Source organism: Ostrea edulis, chromosome 7 (assembly GCF_947568905.1).
Source record: "Ostrea edulis chromosome 7, xbOstEdul1.1, whole genome shotgun sequence".
NCBI classification, from domain to species: domain Eukaryota; kingdom Metazoa; phylum Mollusca; class Bivalvia; order Ostreida; family Ostreidae; genus Ostrea; species Ostrea edulis.
Genome location: NC_079170.1, coordinates 1,768,556 through 1,787,019, shown reverse-complemented (window position 1 = coordinate 1,787,019; position 18,464 = coordinate 1,768,556). Strand labels below are relative to the sequence as shown.

Genomic DNA, 18,464 nt, shown 5'->3' with positions numbered 1-18,464 from the left:
AACTCTTGGGAGTTTTTTTGTTAAATTTACGTACAACAAACAATCACTGCAATGCCTAAATGTAAATCCATGCATATATGTTATCCCAATTTATCATAGTCGATTTAGTATATCCTCTTTCACTAACTTTCATATTAAAAATGAGCTCTTTCCACTCTTGTTGATATAAAGCAGCATTCAGTTTCAAAGTTATTAATATTGCACATGTATGATGAACATCTTTTTAAAATAACTTCCTATATTTTGTTTTCAGTTATACATGTATTTATCTTACTTATTTCGATTCACATTCTCTCCAACCCGATTTTGAATTGAAATCAACTTCATTATGGATTACAAAAAATAATTCTGCTTCCATGGTTTGACTGCTATATGTAGATAATTATGCACTGGGTTCTGTAGTACAAGTCATACAGATGTATATTTATGTGTGTATCTAAATGATATCCGGTGAGGTGATGAATGGATGAAATGAAGTGTTTCATAGGCCTGCATTATTAGTTTGTTTTGACATGAATATCTGTGGCACTTGTTAGTTAGTGTATTTGGTGACGTGTATTTTTCTTTTTTGTCCAATTTCTTGTTTGTTTCTTTCTATTATTATTTGACATACATGTATGTATCAAACTATAGATTTGTTTCATTTTAGTTGTATTCTACAAATATTTCATACACTATTAAACTGGAACACAACAGTAAATTAGTTGCGTAATGACAATTGAACACTTTTTACCGAAAACTACCATTACAACTGTTTTCGCATTTTCTGCCAAATCTTGACAAATTTCCAAAACTATTCTTCTCTACATCACATCTGTAAGAAAAAAATGCTTAGTCATGTAGAGCATTTCATGATCCAGGGTGGGGTCCGCAGCGGCGTTGATCAGAAACCCTATATTTGGGAAGATGGGTGGGGCCAAACTGGGTATAAAGTGTTTATGTGTACATATTTGATTAAGATAGCCTTTAATGCTATTGATTTGCTGTATCTTGTTTAACGTCCCTCTCCATAATTTTTAATTCATATGGAGACGTCACCAAGACCGGTGATGGGCTGCAACATTTAGGCCTTTGGTCGGTGCATACAGCCATTTAGCAGTGAGGGTTCTTTAGCGCGCCACACCCACTGTGACACAGGACATCCGTGTTTAAGGCCATCTCCGAGAACACATGACATTGACACCTGATGCCGAGAGTTTGGCGATGGAACTGGCATTACCTGTTTTAACGACCTAGGTCTGTCGCGGCCGGGATTCGAACCCCGACCGTCCGCATACAGGGCGAACACTACCTCTAGACAACCACAGCGGAGGTAATGCTATTGGTACTAAATACGCCAGTTTCGATATAAGAGCTCTCCTGTGTAGGGGGTACATTTAGTAGAACTTTGAGTGCCTAAGTGGGACAGAATGAACCTAGATATAATGAGGAAGACGATGGAATATATTTAAAAAAAACCTTCTCTTTTGATGTGTAAATGTAAAAAATGCAAAATAATATCAAAAGAAATGTTTTACTTAAGTAGAAACATAAAAACAATGTCATATTTAAAAGTAATACCCCTGGATATGATACCTATGACCAACGAAATCACGTGATATAAGAATAAGTCATGTATTCAATTATTTCCTGAATTCTTATTACTTACTTAGTTTGCGTATCAGTTGATTTCAGGTGAGGAAAAAGTATATGAAAAAAATAATGAATATATTTACTTATGCAGTGATGAATATTCGTCACACTCCCGCATGTAAAAAATTTGTTTCGCGCCTTATTATGTACGAGAGTTCTTCAAAGGAAATAACTCGAACGTATCTCGAAACTGACGTATTCTGATTATAGATATTTAAAAAGAGCAGGTGTTTTTTTTTTTACCATATTGTAAATTTCATGATCGAATGCAAGGGTTTTAGTTCCGGGTGGGACCAAAATTATTATAGTGACCATTGTTTTTAACAACATTATATAAAGTTTATATTTTACCATGTTAAAAAGTTTCAGGACATTGTATCCAATCCATATTTGTTATTTCCTTACAGAAAATGTATAATTCATTTGTGAGAAAATAACGAATAACGCATGAAGTTTTTTTTTTTACTGTTGTTCCTGCTCTTTTACATTACAGACATAATTCATGAAGTCAGTTTAGCCCTTTTCAGTACTTTCAGTAATTTGATTTATTTCTGTTGGTATTTTTTTTAAAATTGTTTACATAAATTAATGTCCCACTGCATCCACTTATGGGGTTTCCCCCAATTAAATGTAAAAAGAAAATCTAGATACATTAACACCACATCATTCTTTTTTGATTCTCAGAATGTTTGACCTTGACATTTCATAATGTTTTTCATTTCACTACAACATTTTTTAAACCAATCCTGGGACCATAAAGAATTTAAATTAAGTAAGAAACATGACATTTTTTTAAAGACGGGGCAAAGTCCATAGAAAATAGAATGATGTGGTGTAAATGTATCTAGATTTTGTTTTTATATTTAATTGGGGGAAGCCCAATAAGTGGACACAGTGGGGTATTAATTTATGTAAACAAGTATCTTAGTTTTTTTCTTTCAGAAATAAGTAGACACCAAGAAAGTTGATACAGAGGGCATTGCAATCATGCAGCCACTACTACTGGACGTGGATTAAAGTTGCAGCGCAAACCGAATAATAACTATGTACTCAGCGACATAAATAAATGCTTATTCCTTCCGACATGAATTGTTTTCTTTTTTTCTGGAGAGGTACTTCTAAATTGCATGTGCGACCAAAAGATGGTAAACGTTGATGGCATGTATATCAACATCATAGAAATCATCTAAACAAAATAGATATTTATTGATCATGGAGTAATACTAACATTTCCCTACTGTATATTATCAACAAACAAGCTAAAGAAATGTTCAAAAACATATATATACTGTGTGTCACTTCACGATTATCGTGTTTCTCAACATGATGAATATATGTTTAACATATCTTAAATATATGTTTAATGCATGTTAAATACATGTTTAATACATGTTAAACATTTGTTTGATACATGTTAAACATATGTCAAGCATACATTAATCATTATTTGTCGAAATGCGCATCTGGTGCATCAAAATTGGTACCGTATAAGTTTTACATTATGACCCCTGGGTCGAGGCCTCTGCTGGTGGACTGTTAGTTCCCGAGGGTCTCTACAGCCCAGTAGCTAAGTACTTCGTTACTAGCTTGAAAATACGGATGTATATTTAATTGTTGTTATAAAATTTAGAAATTCATTTCAAAATTAAGGATTACCTCACGCATAGCTCTTATCCTTAGACGAATTTGACTCCACTTTCTTGGCACACTGTTTTCCCCTTGAATAGCTCTAAAACTTCATTGTTAATTCGGATTTCAAAAATTTCGGTTGAGCATCACTGAACAGTTATTATTTGTCGAAATGCGCATCTGGAGCATCAAAATTGGTACCGTATACGTTTTACATGTTAAAAATATTTTTAATATAAACATGATGTTACAATTTTGCATGGAGATAATACGAAATTCATAAGAAAAACACGTGAATATCATATGAACAAATTATATGTTTATTATAAGATAATACAAACATATGTTATTCATATTGTAAACATGTGTTAATCATATGTTTGAAACATGCGTTGACCTCTAAGTGCTCCTTTTATATGATTATCATATGTTTCAAAACATATGTTAATCATATGTTTAACATATGTTAATCATATGTTACAATTTTTCCAGTATAGTAGTAGTTTAGTAGTAGTAGTTTTATTCTGGCAGAACAATATAGGCTTTGTTTTCTTGACCTTTCGTTTTGTAACCTGATTGTATATACTCCAAGAAAGTGGGCATTTTCGTATTTTGGTGAAATGCCTAATTCTCTATTTTATATTGCTTATGGGAGTTAAAAGATTGATCATTGTTCGTTATTTGACCTTATATATCAGATTAAATATCCTGATGATTAAACTGTACGTAAATATAAAATGCTTAACAAATTGAAATAGTCATATTTCACAACCAGCTTCCGTGTGCACGCACATTCTCAATTGATGATATTTCAGCTTCTATACATTTTTGCTTCTTAATAAATTCTTTTAGAGGTACCTGTAAGAACAACAATACAAACAAGGGCTTTACGTTGGACACCACTAGGCAAAAGACCAAGGGGAAGACGAAAAACAGCCTGGCGAAAGACGGTCGAAAATGAGTTAAAGAGTCTTAACTTGGGGAGAAGCAGAGGCAAAAGCAAAAAACAGAGCTGAGTGGCGAAGTCTTGTATTGACCTTATGCTCCGACTAGGATAGGTAGGTAGGTAAGAAAATAAAACACTTGGTTGAAGGCGATGTTTTGGTGTATTTTTGGTGTTTTTATTGTTTCCTGCAACAATGAGTACTTGTTACATTAATTTGATTTTGATATACTTTTCCGCTAGAACTAGTCGTCGACATCTCAGGCATTTTTTTCAGTTTCGTTGCTAGACACACTTCCTTAATTAAAATTAAAAAGGAAACCAGCACTGCTTAATTGTTCATGATACCAGACCGATTTCAATTTGAGATAGAAGGTGAATGTGTGGAGAATTGGGAAGATGAAGTGGATCGTCTGCTACACATTGTTCTTTACGATTCTTCAAGTTTATAGTAAGTGTATGCATTTCTATTTGAAAATCTGAATTCCATCTCTCTTTTGATATTACATTAAAACCTTTATTTCAGATGCAGTTACAACAGGAGAAAGTCTTTGTAAAGTTACACATCAGAGAGATGAGTGTGGAAACCGGGGTTGGTTGTGGAATTGTAGTCACCTCAACTATCGAAGGGTTCCTCTTGATTTCAATGCAATGTTTAAAGGCGAAACAGTATCAATTGACCTTTCATGGAATAATTTTACTTTGATATCAACAAAAACATTTGCAGGCATCAAAACAACTTTATTAAGAAATGTATCAGCATTATATTTGAAGAACAATGGCATAAAATGTATAGATAGATTTTCGTTCAGGCGTCTTCCTAGGCTGTGCGTTCTCGACCTTTCGTTTTGCAACTTGAAAATACACACCCCACGAAAGTGGGCATTTTTTTATTTGGGTGAATTGAAAATTCTCTACATACATGGCAATGAATTTTATAGACACGTTTCTAATTATAGCTATCCCGAGAACGAACTATCACGACTATCGTCTTTAACAGAATTGCACATCGATGTGTTTGAAGGATTTAGATTCAGAAGCAAATTCAAACGTTTAAAGCATTTAAGTAAAGTGAAATTTTACCCAACTTCATCCATTTTCTACTTAGACAACAACACGTTTAATGGATTATCGGAATCTCCCATCTACAATCTGACAATGAACTTTAATCATCACGTACGATGTGATGTCAGTGAAGATATACTGTGTTCATTTCCTTTTCTAACGAGAACTACGATGAGTTTTGGGGGCCTATGCGACTTGAATGCGGTACTAAAAACGTTAAAGTGCTTGCAAAATCGAAACATTGAAGAAATCATCGCAGTCTCAAATATTCCAGATTTTATTAGACAACTTTTCATATTAGATGAAAATAATTGTAAATATCTCTTGAACATCTGTGTCAAGTATATCGATCTTAGCGCTAACATGATTGCAGGCATATCTGTAAATTTACTTAAATCTACATTTGGAAGATGTATTGAACATTTGGACATTTCCCAAAATCAGATTAGGTATATGGAACCGTCGTTTGCGGTAGATTTCTTAAAAAATTATCCTAAACTCCAGTATCTCAATTTTAATCACAACAATGTGGACATTAGAGATATAATCAGCGTCTCATTTCTAGACCATTCGATTTGGAAGACAAATATTCCGTTCACTGTTTCAAAAGTATTGAAAGTAATACTATATTCCAAGAATTATATACACAGAGTACCTGATGTTTATCAGGTTCAATTGACCGTTGTAGGTGAAGCTTTAAAAGAGTTTGACCTGTATGGAACAAGTTTTCCTTGTAGTAGGATTAGGCAAATGGACTTTCCCCACTTAGAAGTTTTGAACATTTCCAACAATGACTGCACCAATATTTCGTCTGAGATTTTTAAACATTTAACACAATTAAAAATTTTGCGAGCGTCAAAAATGAATTCCAATTTTATAGCCGAATCAAGCAGGGGGACTATATTCGACGGTCTCAAAAACTTAGAACTGTTAGATCTACAGCACAATTTCATTCATCATTTTCCAACTATTTTATTCAAAGAACAAACAAAATTAAATTTCCTTTACCTTAATTACAATTTCTTATCATCCATTCCAAATGCAGTGACACATTTTCGAAACCTCAAAGAATTATACATTCGAAGTAACAAAATCAAGTCATTGGAAACATCCGACTTTCGTATACTTCGAAGTCTTAAAAGAGTAAAAATTTTCATCAAAGGAAACATTTTAGATTGTGACTGCAGCCATATTTCTATGCTTCGTTGGATGAAGAATAACCAGAATCTCTTTGCGGATCTTAATGAAACCAATTGCATAGAAAAATCTTCGAATTTTTCTGAGCTCCTTCAAGTAAGACAATTTGCTAATTTTGAAAAGAGATGCCAAACTGGGGTGTGGTTGATTACTTCTTCCTTGATGTTGTTTTTTGTAACAATTGGACTGGTGGTTAGAATTGTTATAAAGAGATATCGTGTACATGTTGACTATGTCATTCTACGTCTGCGTAACAGATGGAAAGGTGTGGTACGTTCAGAGGAGAGTAACACCTTCCAGTTTGATGCTTTCATATCATACTCTGAAGATGATTACCAGTTGGTTTGCACAACAATGTATCAAGCGCTGACAAATTTAGGATTTCAAATTAGCATTCCCGATAAAGACTTCATTCCTGGAGTGAATGAAGCTGAGCAGCTGGTGCAAGGTATTGACCACAGTCGGAAAGTTGTCTTTGTCATCACAGAAAATTTCCTAGACAGTGGTTGGAATTCGTACGCCGTCCAGATGGTGGTGACCCATGCTTTTCATAACCGTCGAAAACGATCCATCATAGTGATTATCAAGGACAATATTCCAATAGAAAGAATGCCGAAAGACTTGCGATATATCTGGTGGTGTATAATCAGTATAAGATGGCCAGAGGTTGAACGGATACAGCCGATGGACAGTTTTTGGGAACAGATTGGGGCCGCCTTACGGTCACCGTAAATATGTATATATATATATATATATATATATTTTTCACACCTCCAGTTGATAATTTCCCACCTGACTGGTAGGTAAGTCATTGTTCACACCTGACCGGTCTTAATCCCCCTCTGGCCACAATTTTCAAATAATGGCCGGTATTATAAGGGTAAATTACACATGTTTGTTAACAATTGTACTTTAAAAAGTGGCCGATGTCCGGTTTTCAGGGGTGGCCGGTTTTGTGAGACTTTCTTTGTAAGAAAATGTTAAGGTTTCTGCCAGGACTTTGAAAATCGGACGATATTCAGGGAGAACCGGTTTTCTGAGGGAACGGTTTGGAGAAGTTTCACTGTATATATATATTATTGATTTAGTTTTGTTCATAATGCAATACAATTGTATCGGGTTTTTTCTTGTCACAGTAACATTTGTATACTTCATTTCACTGTTTGTATTACAATGCAATTGCACAATGATTTATTATATTTCTTGGACTTCTTGTTCTTGTAGTCATTTAAAGATGTGAGGTCTGATGTTTATCTGGGGTTTTTTTTCCACAAAGTGTACATAATTTCTTTAATGCAGCTTCATTAGTTTTGAAAGTTATTAACTTTCCGTAAATGAAATGCTTGAAACGATATGCATTTAAATAAAGAGTTAGAACATTTAAAAAGTAATTATGGTAAGAACATATACGTACACTTGCCTCTCGTGGTCTGTTATGCTATAGGTTTGTCACTTATCGCAGATTTGAAGCCATGTTTTTATGCATTAAGATATAGCTCGTCACACATGCGTATATTAAAAGCTACTGTCTAAATTAAAAGATAAACAAAGATATACAGGATTACTACTAAGAAGTATTCAATGTTTTCGTTTCTCTTAAACAAAAAAATGAAACACTTATGACACGGTGCTGTAGTAACCCAATACATGGCTTTACACCGAGTAAACCTGCCGATGATCTTTCCTCTGGAGGTCTCAACTGGGCATCTGACTTCCACTTGATTTATCTTCTGATCATGCGTTAGAAATCACCGAGTGACACCTGTTTGTAAACATTCATTTCAAACTAATTTTTTTTAGCTAAAACAGGTGAAATAATGTAAAATATTTCGCACAGTTTAATAGACACGTGCTCGTGATAATCAGAGAGTATTTTTACAAGGTGAACAGAATTTGTCGAAAATCCGACCCCACGACTTTAAGTATGCTTTGAATAACAAATTGATCTGCCATTGTATATCAATGTAATCAGCTATACCTAACATAATGAATCTGCTGTTGTAAATAAAGGTTAAGTTGAACATTATCTAAAGAGTTTGGTTTTTCTGATATAGACACCTCACATTCTTAATGAAAATGAGATGATTGGCATAATTAGTAGTTTTCTAGCAATGCGCTATTCTAAATTGGCATTAAAATTTTCCTTTCGCTGTAAACATTAGATTTACAAGCACGTTGCTTTCCTTTGGTGCTTTGACATCAAGGACTTCTTTATTTATGAAAATGATGTAGTGTGCTGCTTTGTATTACACTACAGAGTGGACTCAGGGATCGAACATGTATTTATGTACATTTTTATGAATAAGGCAGTTAGGTTTCTAACATTCCAGGAGTTACCCGGATTGATGCGTTTACCTTATCAAGATAGAGGCTTCACGGTGGATGTGACCGGTTGACTGTGAATGTTTACTCCTCAAAGACACCTGCTTCCTTCTCCAGTTGGTCCAAAATTTTAAATTCTTTATTGGAATCATGATATCAATAGCTGTACGTTATCTTCACTTTTTATCCACTAACATCAGAAACTTCATCTGAGATATCATCAGGCACATGATGGACATCTTAAGATGTAGGTCTCTTAACTCAATCATATAATATATTTCTGATGAAATATGACTTCACTTTTATCTAGATAGTTTACATTTCCCTTCTATGATCTGGCATAGTATTGGTGAAGTTCATTTTTTCCCTAAAAACGATGACCTTTCCATCGTTAATTCTCCATATTTATGTAACAATATTCTATAAGCATCTGTAAATGGTGTTTATGTTTCTTCACTGATTCGATACACTGGAGCTTGTTCTTTGAACGATAAGTTTCGAGGCAGGCTACTGACAAATAAGTTGATGTTACGGGGATTTTAACCTTCTCGTTTAAAGTCCACATTTCGCAAATTCTATGCTCGCTATAATGACCTAATTTACCAATACAACATGACATTGGATTAAATGCTGTCTGACATTTTTCATAGCTACTGAGACCATTCTTTAGACACTGATTTTGAAAATGGTTTATTCTATCTATCTGATCAATATATAGGGCTTAAGGCGGTATGACTTGTTGATAGGGGATGCTTACTCTTTCTAGGCATTTGAACCCACCTCTTGTTTGTCAATAGGGGTCGATGTATGTTCTACTCTTAATTTTGTATTCTTTATGCACACTGATTTTGACTACGGATAACTCCGTTTACCAGATCAGGATATAGTGCTAACGGTGGGTGTGACCGGTCGGCTTAGGATGCTTACTCCTCCTAGGCACCTGATCCCATCTCTGGTGTGTCCAGGGGTCCGTGTTTGCCCGACTATCTACTTTGTATTGCTTATAGGAGTTATGAGATTGATCGCTGTTCGTTATATTCATCTTCCATGAGATCGATCACTGTTCATTATCTTTATCATTATTATTCAAAGATTATTCTAAGTTCTTTATTTCCTTAAGTCGAACTGGGTATTTTTTTTTATCTGCGGAATATATTCAATGTTAAAGGAGATAAAATCCCAAAAGGAGTGATTTTTTTAAGATTTGGGGTAATTAGAGCTTTATTTGCTACGTACATGTAGGATAGTTATACTAATTGAAAAATTCATAACAATTTCGTGCTATGTATAAAACATTTCAAATGCAGTGCGTATCTTTTATAATCCTCTTAAATATCTGTATCCCATTTCCAATCTCAGTGACTCTGGATCGTGTGACAGTGTGGCAAGTACATGTAGTACTTTGAAAGCGAGTTGTTCGCTTGCTTAAATGGAGGAGCGGTCTAGTGTAATGAATATTGCTTAGCAACACATTTACACAATGTTTGCCGTCATTGGAACCCGCAAATGCTTTCTTTGTTACACTGCATTCAAACGCGCAGTGCAACGGGGAGAAAAGCCATGGGTTCCGACGATGAGTGATTTCAAAGTAAAGTTTATGATAATGCCATGATATATTTTTGGCAAAATAATACAGGAAAATCATATTTTTGCATAATTGCGAAGGAGAAATAAAACTAGTGTTACTTTGTAAAACTAAATTATGTAGCATTCAAGTAAGGCTAATATTTTTGAATGAATATTTTTGTTCTTCGGTTTCTTTTTGTGTTGGCCATTGTTAAATTCATACATGGGAAAAATGATCAAATGAGGATTTATGTTTATGCAACAGTTCTAATGGGTTTGCTTAATACATGGATGCATTGGTATTTAGGTTTTTGGATCTGTTGGTGAACGATCGTCTGTTGTCTCATGATGTCTTCTGTGTGGCCAGTGTAATTCTCACAACATCTGGAACGACCAATACCATAAGGTGGGGGACTAACTCATGTTTTGACGTTTTTACCGTAAAGTTACTTCCGTTTTACCAGAACAATTCGGACCGTTGTGTTATGTACGGGCAGTTAGTGCGTCTTGTTTTGTTGCATTTACTGATGATAGGGTTTCTTTAATATTACTAATAAAACAGTCTCTGATTAGAATGGATTTTAATGAAGGATTTTGTCGTTTTCTTTTGATGATTTGGGAATTTTTAGAAACATTTTGTTCATGTCCTTGTTGGCTTCTACGATAGAAAAGTTATTTTTGATAAGTTTAAAAACTTTCGGATTTTTAGTGTTATGTGTTGAGACGTATGGTATGACACAATTGATAGATTTACATGCATTTTTCACTGTAAGGGGGTGTTTTCTTTCATGTGATTTTGCTTTGTTAATTCCGTTTTCAATTAAGTCCCTATCATAACGTCTTTGTAAGACTATTTTCTTTTTTTCCTTCGAGACGAGACGAATGTTCAGACTTTCTGTATCCGATATCATCGTACATGGACATCTAGCTAAATTATATGGAATATTGTTTTAAAACTTAAAAAAAAAACTGAAGCATACATTAACTACATTTGATTTCTTTTTTAAAGGATTTGTCCTTGATATTACATAATTCATTTCCGGCACTTATTTCCTTCATTTTTGCATTGTTTAAACACCACTTCTTTCTTCATTAAATATTTGTTAACATAGGTGATCTGTTAGTTGCGGAAGTTACTAGAAAAACAAATATTTCTATCCACGTCTGTCGTACGAGTTGGAAAATAAATGTTTCCGGTTTTACTAAGAGAAATGGCAGATTTAGAGGGAAGTAGAGTGGCTTGGGTCCCCCAATTTGATTGAACATATCCTACACAAATGGTCATCATTTTGTGGCATTTCGAGAGAAAATGAACAAACCTAGGTTGTAATCCATTTTCTAAAATTTTCTGGATCCGCCCCTGGAGGATTCTCCCTGACGCGACTTCCCCGCTGTTATAAGTTTCTCTTCAAACAACAATTGCCTCATTAAACTTATAGTGCGAGGCTTTTATGTAAGGGGGAGTTTCTACAAGGCGCTTACGGAGACAATTGTGACTCTAATTTGTCTGATATGTCTGGATCAGCAAAAAGTGAAAGTACCTCTGTTCAATCTTTAAACACATTAGTGGGTGTCAAGTGTTTATCCTCATTCGTTCAACCCCACATTCCCACTACCATTCACTTGAAGTTAAGTTTGACCTATGCTATTTGATATATTTTAGCTTGATGTAGTTTACGCTTTATAATCCGTGGAGGGGATTACACGTACATGTAAGGGGCGTAACCCTCATCAAGTTATATCACATCATATAACATACATGTAGGTCAAAATTAGCTTCATTCCTTATCATTTAATGCAAATTAAAAGACAAAGCTACACTGTGCAAGTCTTTAGTGTATAAATAACGTTTAACTAACAATGATAAATATAAATTTCTTTCACCACGCAGGGATTCTCTTAGCAACATACAGACGAAGTGACGACAACGAAGGAAGCCGAGTTTGTCGCACAACTGGAGCATCTACTTATTTATCAAATTTGAAAATGTGAGGTTGAGTTTGCGACGAAACTTGATAATATAAGATATGTTTTCGCTATATCTGTTGGCCTAATGATTAGTTCCCAGCGCAAGATTGACTTTAAAGACGATTGGACAGAAAGTATCATCACACAGACTTACGTTGTGTAGGCTTACCAGAAATGGCAATATAATTTGCGATTTTTGATTCTATAAAAGTTTCCATATCTTACCATAAAATATAACATTGTCTCCATTTAAACCCGACACAGGAAGATATGTTAGCAATTCACAGATAGTGATGTACATGCATGTCATTCGATGTGACGTAAATTTTGCAAGACATGAAGTATTTTTGTTATGTGATAGGCGGATCAAGCACCCCTCCCCCCAAGTGATAATATATTTCATAATGAAACAGCAAAATTTCAAATATTTGATATACCATTATTTCGCATATGATATCGTTGTAAAGGAGTTTGTATTGAATTTTTACTGTTAGTGTCTTGTAAGAAAATGTACGTGTTGTTTGAAATCATGAAAAAACATTGCCTAACAAAAAATAAATTATCGTACCGGTTTAATTCTGTTGATTTTAACAGTGTTGCAAAGTAAAAAAAAAGTAGTGCCGTCTTGTGTAGTCAATGGGGTGGGTGGGGGTGTTTGCATACCAAATGACATTATACAATATAAACTATTTCTCATCAGTGTGCTCAGAGAATCAAATTACGTTTTAGAAGTAAAATTATATTGCTATAGCTATAGAAATACCTATTAATTAATCTTTGCAAACAGAAATAGATATCAAAGTACGGACTTATTTCTGCAAGTCGAACTGTTCAAACATTTAAAGAAAAAAATGACTATATATCAAAAAACCTTCCTCTATTTTCTTTAATATTTGTTTTCAAGAAATTTTGTTCAGTTAACATTGATTAAATAAATCTATACATATTCTTTATCTAATACATACAGAGACTCGGACATATTACGTACATGTAATATGTTATTACTGTCAGCTACTCTAACTGGCAATTAACTCGTCGACATAGTGTTTAGCCTGCAAGTTTGAAGTTTCATATCAGTGAAGATTAAAGATGAATATCATTTTATTTATACATACACACTAATCTGGAAAAAAAAATAAATCCAAGTTTCTGTATTATATGTGATGCTGTTTAAACTTGATGAAACAAATTCTTCTTTATTGGAATGAAGTTTTGAATACACGTGTAGGATTGTATCTGTGAGTGGAGGTTTTCTATCATGTCCGTTATGTATGAAAAAAAAGTAAAGATGCGGTGCGGCTCGTTCAAAACGCCCTCTAAATATGATCATACACCCTATGCCCAATACTTTGAAAATTGAGCTAAGTTCAATTCCCAAAAACGTGGGGGTGAGCATCCCCCGATCCCACCCTCTATTGCTACGTGGATAATAAATTTATACTCATATGATATGATTATATGTGTGTGTAACAATTTAAAAAAAAATCTTGAAAGCAGACAGATTTTTTTAACAATGAATCATATTTACATGTAGCCAACACTAATATTTTTGTACAACAGTTACCATACTAAAGTACAATTTTCGTATTTTTTTCTTTCTGAAGAGCCAAAATTTATAGTTCCGATAATCCTTAATTCCAAAGCAATGAATTTGTTTGACATATCACCTTAGATATTTGAATAACTGAAGTTGAGTTGATGAAATTAATCTTAATGTAATATTGGTACTTTTATTTGGACATATATCCCATTATCGCATTATATGATGTTTATGTCTTTCAACTGACTCATTACGAAAGGGATTGTTCTGTGTATGGTGAGGGTTTTTTTTAAAAATCGAGGCAGGCTACTGACACAAAAGTTCATGTAACAGAGGAAATTGTATGATACTTCGAACGATCTAGTTTGTCAATACAAACTATCATTGGGTCAAATACTGTCTGACGAGTTTCAAACCGATTGTTAGGCCGTTCTTTACACACTCATTTTGACTACGGATTACTCCGTTTATCTGATCAAGACATTTGGCTCACGGTGGACGTCATCGGTCGACAGGGGGTGCTTACTCCTCCAAAAGCACATGACCCCAAATCTGGTATATCCAGGGTTCTGTGTTTTCCAACCTCTTGATTTTATTTTTGAGTGTTCCTTATACGAGATTAATCACTATTCGTTATATTCCCCATTTCATATCGGGATATCTTATCAGAACACGATTCACTGCAATATCTTAATCTAATTTCCCTGTCATCTAAACTGTCTAAATACCTTCCTCCATTGTCTTGTTGAAAACAAAATAGATAAGGTGACAGTTAGGAAAGAATGCTCAAATTGGATTTGGAATCATGATAACAACACAATTTACTTGCTGCCTAATAATTCTTTTTCGAATTTCAAGTAAGTGTTTCAAGATTTTAATATATGTAATTCAGAATATTCATGTCCTTTGAGATAATTGAATTTTAACATTTGTTTTATAGACCTGTTTGCATGGTGTTTATACTTCATTCTAAACATCTTCAATATTTTAAGGTTTAGAAAGCAATGAAGAAGCAAACTGTAGACGTCAACCTCATACAGATGAATGCAATAATAGCAGATGGTTATGGAATTGTAGTCAATTGAACTTAAAACGAATTCCTAGTTTCACCACAGAAAAAACTGAAGGCAGAACGTTTTCGATTGACCTCTCCAGAAATAAGTTTACATCGATTTCCCAAACTACTTTCACAGGTGTCAAGAAAGGGCTTTTGAGGAACGTAACAGCTTTATACTTCAGATATAATGATCTACAAATTATAGAGAGCTTTTCTTTTAAATGGCTGTATAAACTGTGTGTTCTGGATGTTTCATACTGTAAACTTCACACAGCTTCTCTCAGAGAATGTGCATTCTCAAATCTTGGAAAATTGGAAATTTTATACGCACAAGGCAATGTCTTTCACAAAATCCGCAACAAACGTAAAGGTTATCCTGATCGAGAAATAACAAGATTGCTATCTTTGAAAACGCTTCATATTGATGTATTTGAAGGATTTATCTTTAAAAGCGATTTCAAACGTCTAAAAAGATTGAGCGATGTGGAATTCTATACCACCGGGTCCATGTTCCACTTAACCAACAACACATTTAGCGGATTATCAGATTCACCCATCCATAACTTGAGGATGATATTTGTGTACGACGTGCATTGTGACGTCAGTGAATATCTCTTTTGTTATTTTCCATATCTAAAGGGTGTTGAAATGAACTTTGGAGGTATATGTGGCTTGAGTGTAGTACTTAGAACCTTAAAGTGTCTGCAAAACCGAAGGATAGACTATATACATGCCATTGAAAATGTTCCATATATTGTTCGCCAACCTTTTATTCTAAATGAAAGTAATTGCGAATATCTACTGAGTGTCTGCGTCAAGGAAGTAGATTTTAGCAGTAACCGAATCGCAGGTATTTCTGTAGAACCACATGGATCAACTATGGGAAAATGTATTGAACATCTTAATTTCTCCCGTAACAGGATTGAAGTTATAGATTTCTCTATTGTGCTCAATTTGATGCAAAATTACCCTAAACTAAAATACTTAGATCTTAGTTTTAATAACATAAGGTGTGTGGCGGATATCGCTGATGATTCAGTCCAAACGCATTTGAACGGGACACCGACTTTTACATTTACGTTCTCAAAGGAATTACAAACTTTGCTATTTTCTCACAATCACATTCACGTTCTCAGTGATTCTTATAAGATTTATTTGAACTTTGTAGGCGAAGGGTTAAAGGTGCTGAATATGTCTCAAACAAATTTTCCATTTAGAATTCTTAGGCAGATGAATTTCCCCCAGTTGCAAATTCTTGATATTTCTGACAACAACTGCAGTGATATTTCGTTTCAGTTATTACAACAAACAACAAAATTGGAACAATTTGGAGCGTCAAACACGAACATGAATTTAAATGCTGGACTAAACATGAGTAAAATCTTCCGAGGTCTGAAAAACCTTCGTCAGCTAGACCTGCGAAAGCTTTTCATTCATAAACTTCCGCCATCTCTTTTGAAAGATCAAACACATTTATCCGGTCTTTATCTTGAGAACAACTATCTATCGTCTATTCCATCTGCAGTGGAACCTTTACTCAACCTAACGCATTTATATCTTCAATCTAACAAAATTTCGTCATTGAAACCCTCTGATTTTCACACACTCCACAATCTCAAAAAAGTGCAGATCTTTATCAAAGGAAACCCTTTAAATTGTGATTGTTTACACATCTCCTCACTTCGATGGATGAAAAACAATCAGCATCTCTTTGGAGATTTGCATGAAACTGAATGCATGGAAAAATCATCCACAATTTCAAAACTATTCGATGAAGAAAATTTTGCAGAATTTGAGAAGAAATGCCAATCTCAAATGTGGTTACTCTTTTCTTCCTCTATGTTAGTTTTAATAAATGCCTTAATCATTGTATCAGCGCTTATAAAGAGATACCGCGTGCATGTGGACTACATTATTCTGCGTATTCGTAACAGATTGAAAGGTATACATTTGCCCAAGAACAAAAGCTTTGAGTTCGATGCCTTCATATCATACGCTGAAGATGACTACAAGCTGGTGACGTCAACCCTTTATCAAGCCCTGACAAATTTAGGTTTTGAAATAAGCCTACCTGATAAAGACTTCATTCCTGGAATGTCAAAGGTTGACCAGCTGATACAATCTATTGACCACAGTCGAAAAGTCGTTTTGGTCATTACAGAAAACTTTCTAAAGAGTGGCTGGAATTCGTATGCCGTCCAGATGGCGGTGACCCATGCCTTCCATAACAACCGAAAACGATCCATCATAGTGATTATCAAGGACAACATTCCAATAGAAAGAATGCCAAAAGACTTGCAATATATCTGGTGGTGCATATTGAGCATCAGGTGGCCAGATACTTTAGAACTAATGGATGGTTTCTGGGAAGATCTTGCTACCACCTTGGCCTCAGTTTGAAATATGTAAAGCTCATTTGAAATTCATTTAACAATCACATGTCAAAGAGGCATCTTTTGACCTCACTGATATATGAAATTTGTAATCAATTTAGGAATATATTACAACTGTAGACTTTTTATTACTTTGGTTGATTTTTTTTTTATTTCATTGGAAAATAATATGCATGCAAAAATTTCCAGTCCCTTTATCGAGTTTCAACTTCACTAATTTTACATCTACATGTTATTTACACTTTTATCTTTCAATGTCGTATTTTTTTCGTTTGATGATATTTCATATTAATAAAGTACTTTTTGACATACATTTTGGGCATTGTGTTTTTTAAAAAAAACGATTAAAGGTACTTAGCTAAAGTCTCCTGTCAGTTCTGTAGGAATAGGGAGACGTCTCCTGCCGAGTTTTTTTGAAATCATAAAAGAAATATTGCCTACATGAATCCCCAATCCTATCTTATGTGCTTCCTTCAGACATGCCTGTAACTGATAAGTTGTGTCTGTGGTCTGGAGAGTCCATGAAATCATAGCAAGCGCAACAAGCAGCTTGCACTTATAGCGGAAAATCGAGATACATATACATCTACAGAGGTGTTAGCGTAAAAAATAATCCTCCTACAATCTCAACGACCCCATTTTCTTATCCCGAAAAGTAACATCTCTTTGGCGTAGATTAATTACCTCAATTTAATTCCACCTTTATGATTTCCTGTGCGTTAGAATCTAGTAGGTCTGTGTATTTATGGACTTATAACGATATGCAGTTGTTGACTGGGGTTGAGGGAAACTGTTGATATGTCGGACCGTTAAGCACACCGTTGCCCAAGACCGAAGGCCTATATCTGTTGCCCGAGAACCAGTCGTCAATTGTTTGTTATACCCCATATAGGAAACAATCTAATCGATGTAGTATATTGTACTGTATTGTTATACACCTTCATACTTAGGCTGGTTTCACTAGGTGCACATGGTTTGTTGACTTTGAACGGGACAGTGTGCATACATTCAACACCGGATCCATATGGTCAAAAGAAACGTTGCTAATATCCTAATTAATAACTATAATTTACGTGTTTAGTTCTGCTTTTCATCTAATATGTTCTGTGTTTCATCATCAGTCAAATCAGAAAACCTCGCCATTTTATAAAT

General features: G+C 34.5%; 2 protein-coding genes across 2 annotated transcripts; both read left to right on the top strand.

The window, feature by feature from the left end:
* Window positions 1-4,565: 4,565 nt before the first annotated feature.
* LOC125655119 (toll-like receptor 4) lies at window positions 4,566-7,679 on the top strand. Its single transcript, XM_048885288.2, has 2 exons — window positions 4,566-4,655; window positions 4,731-7,679. Exons 1-2 carry the CDS (start codon window positions 4,604-4,606, stop codon window positions 7,196-7,198), a joined length of 2,520 nt encoding a protein of 839 aa, XP_048741245.2. The 5' UTR covers window positions 4,566-4,603; the 3' UTR covers window positions 7,199-7,679.
* A 6,961-nt stretch (window positions 7,680-14,640) lies between these two features.
* Window positions 14,641-17,567, top strand: LOC130047628 (toll-like receptor 2). The gene is made up of 2 exons (XM_056143003.1): window positions 14,641-14,719; window positions 14,855-17,567. The coding sequence occupies exons 1-2, from the start codon at window positions 14,668-14,670 to the stop codon at window positions 17,317-17,319; spliced, it is 2,517 nt and encodes an 838-aa protein (XP_055998978.1). The 5' UTR covers window positions 14,641-14,667; the 3' UTR covers window positions 17,320-17,567.
* Window positions 17,568-18,464: the final 897 nt, after the last annotated feature.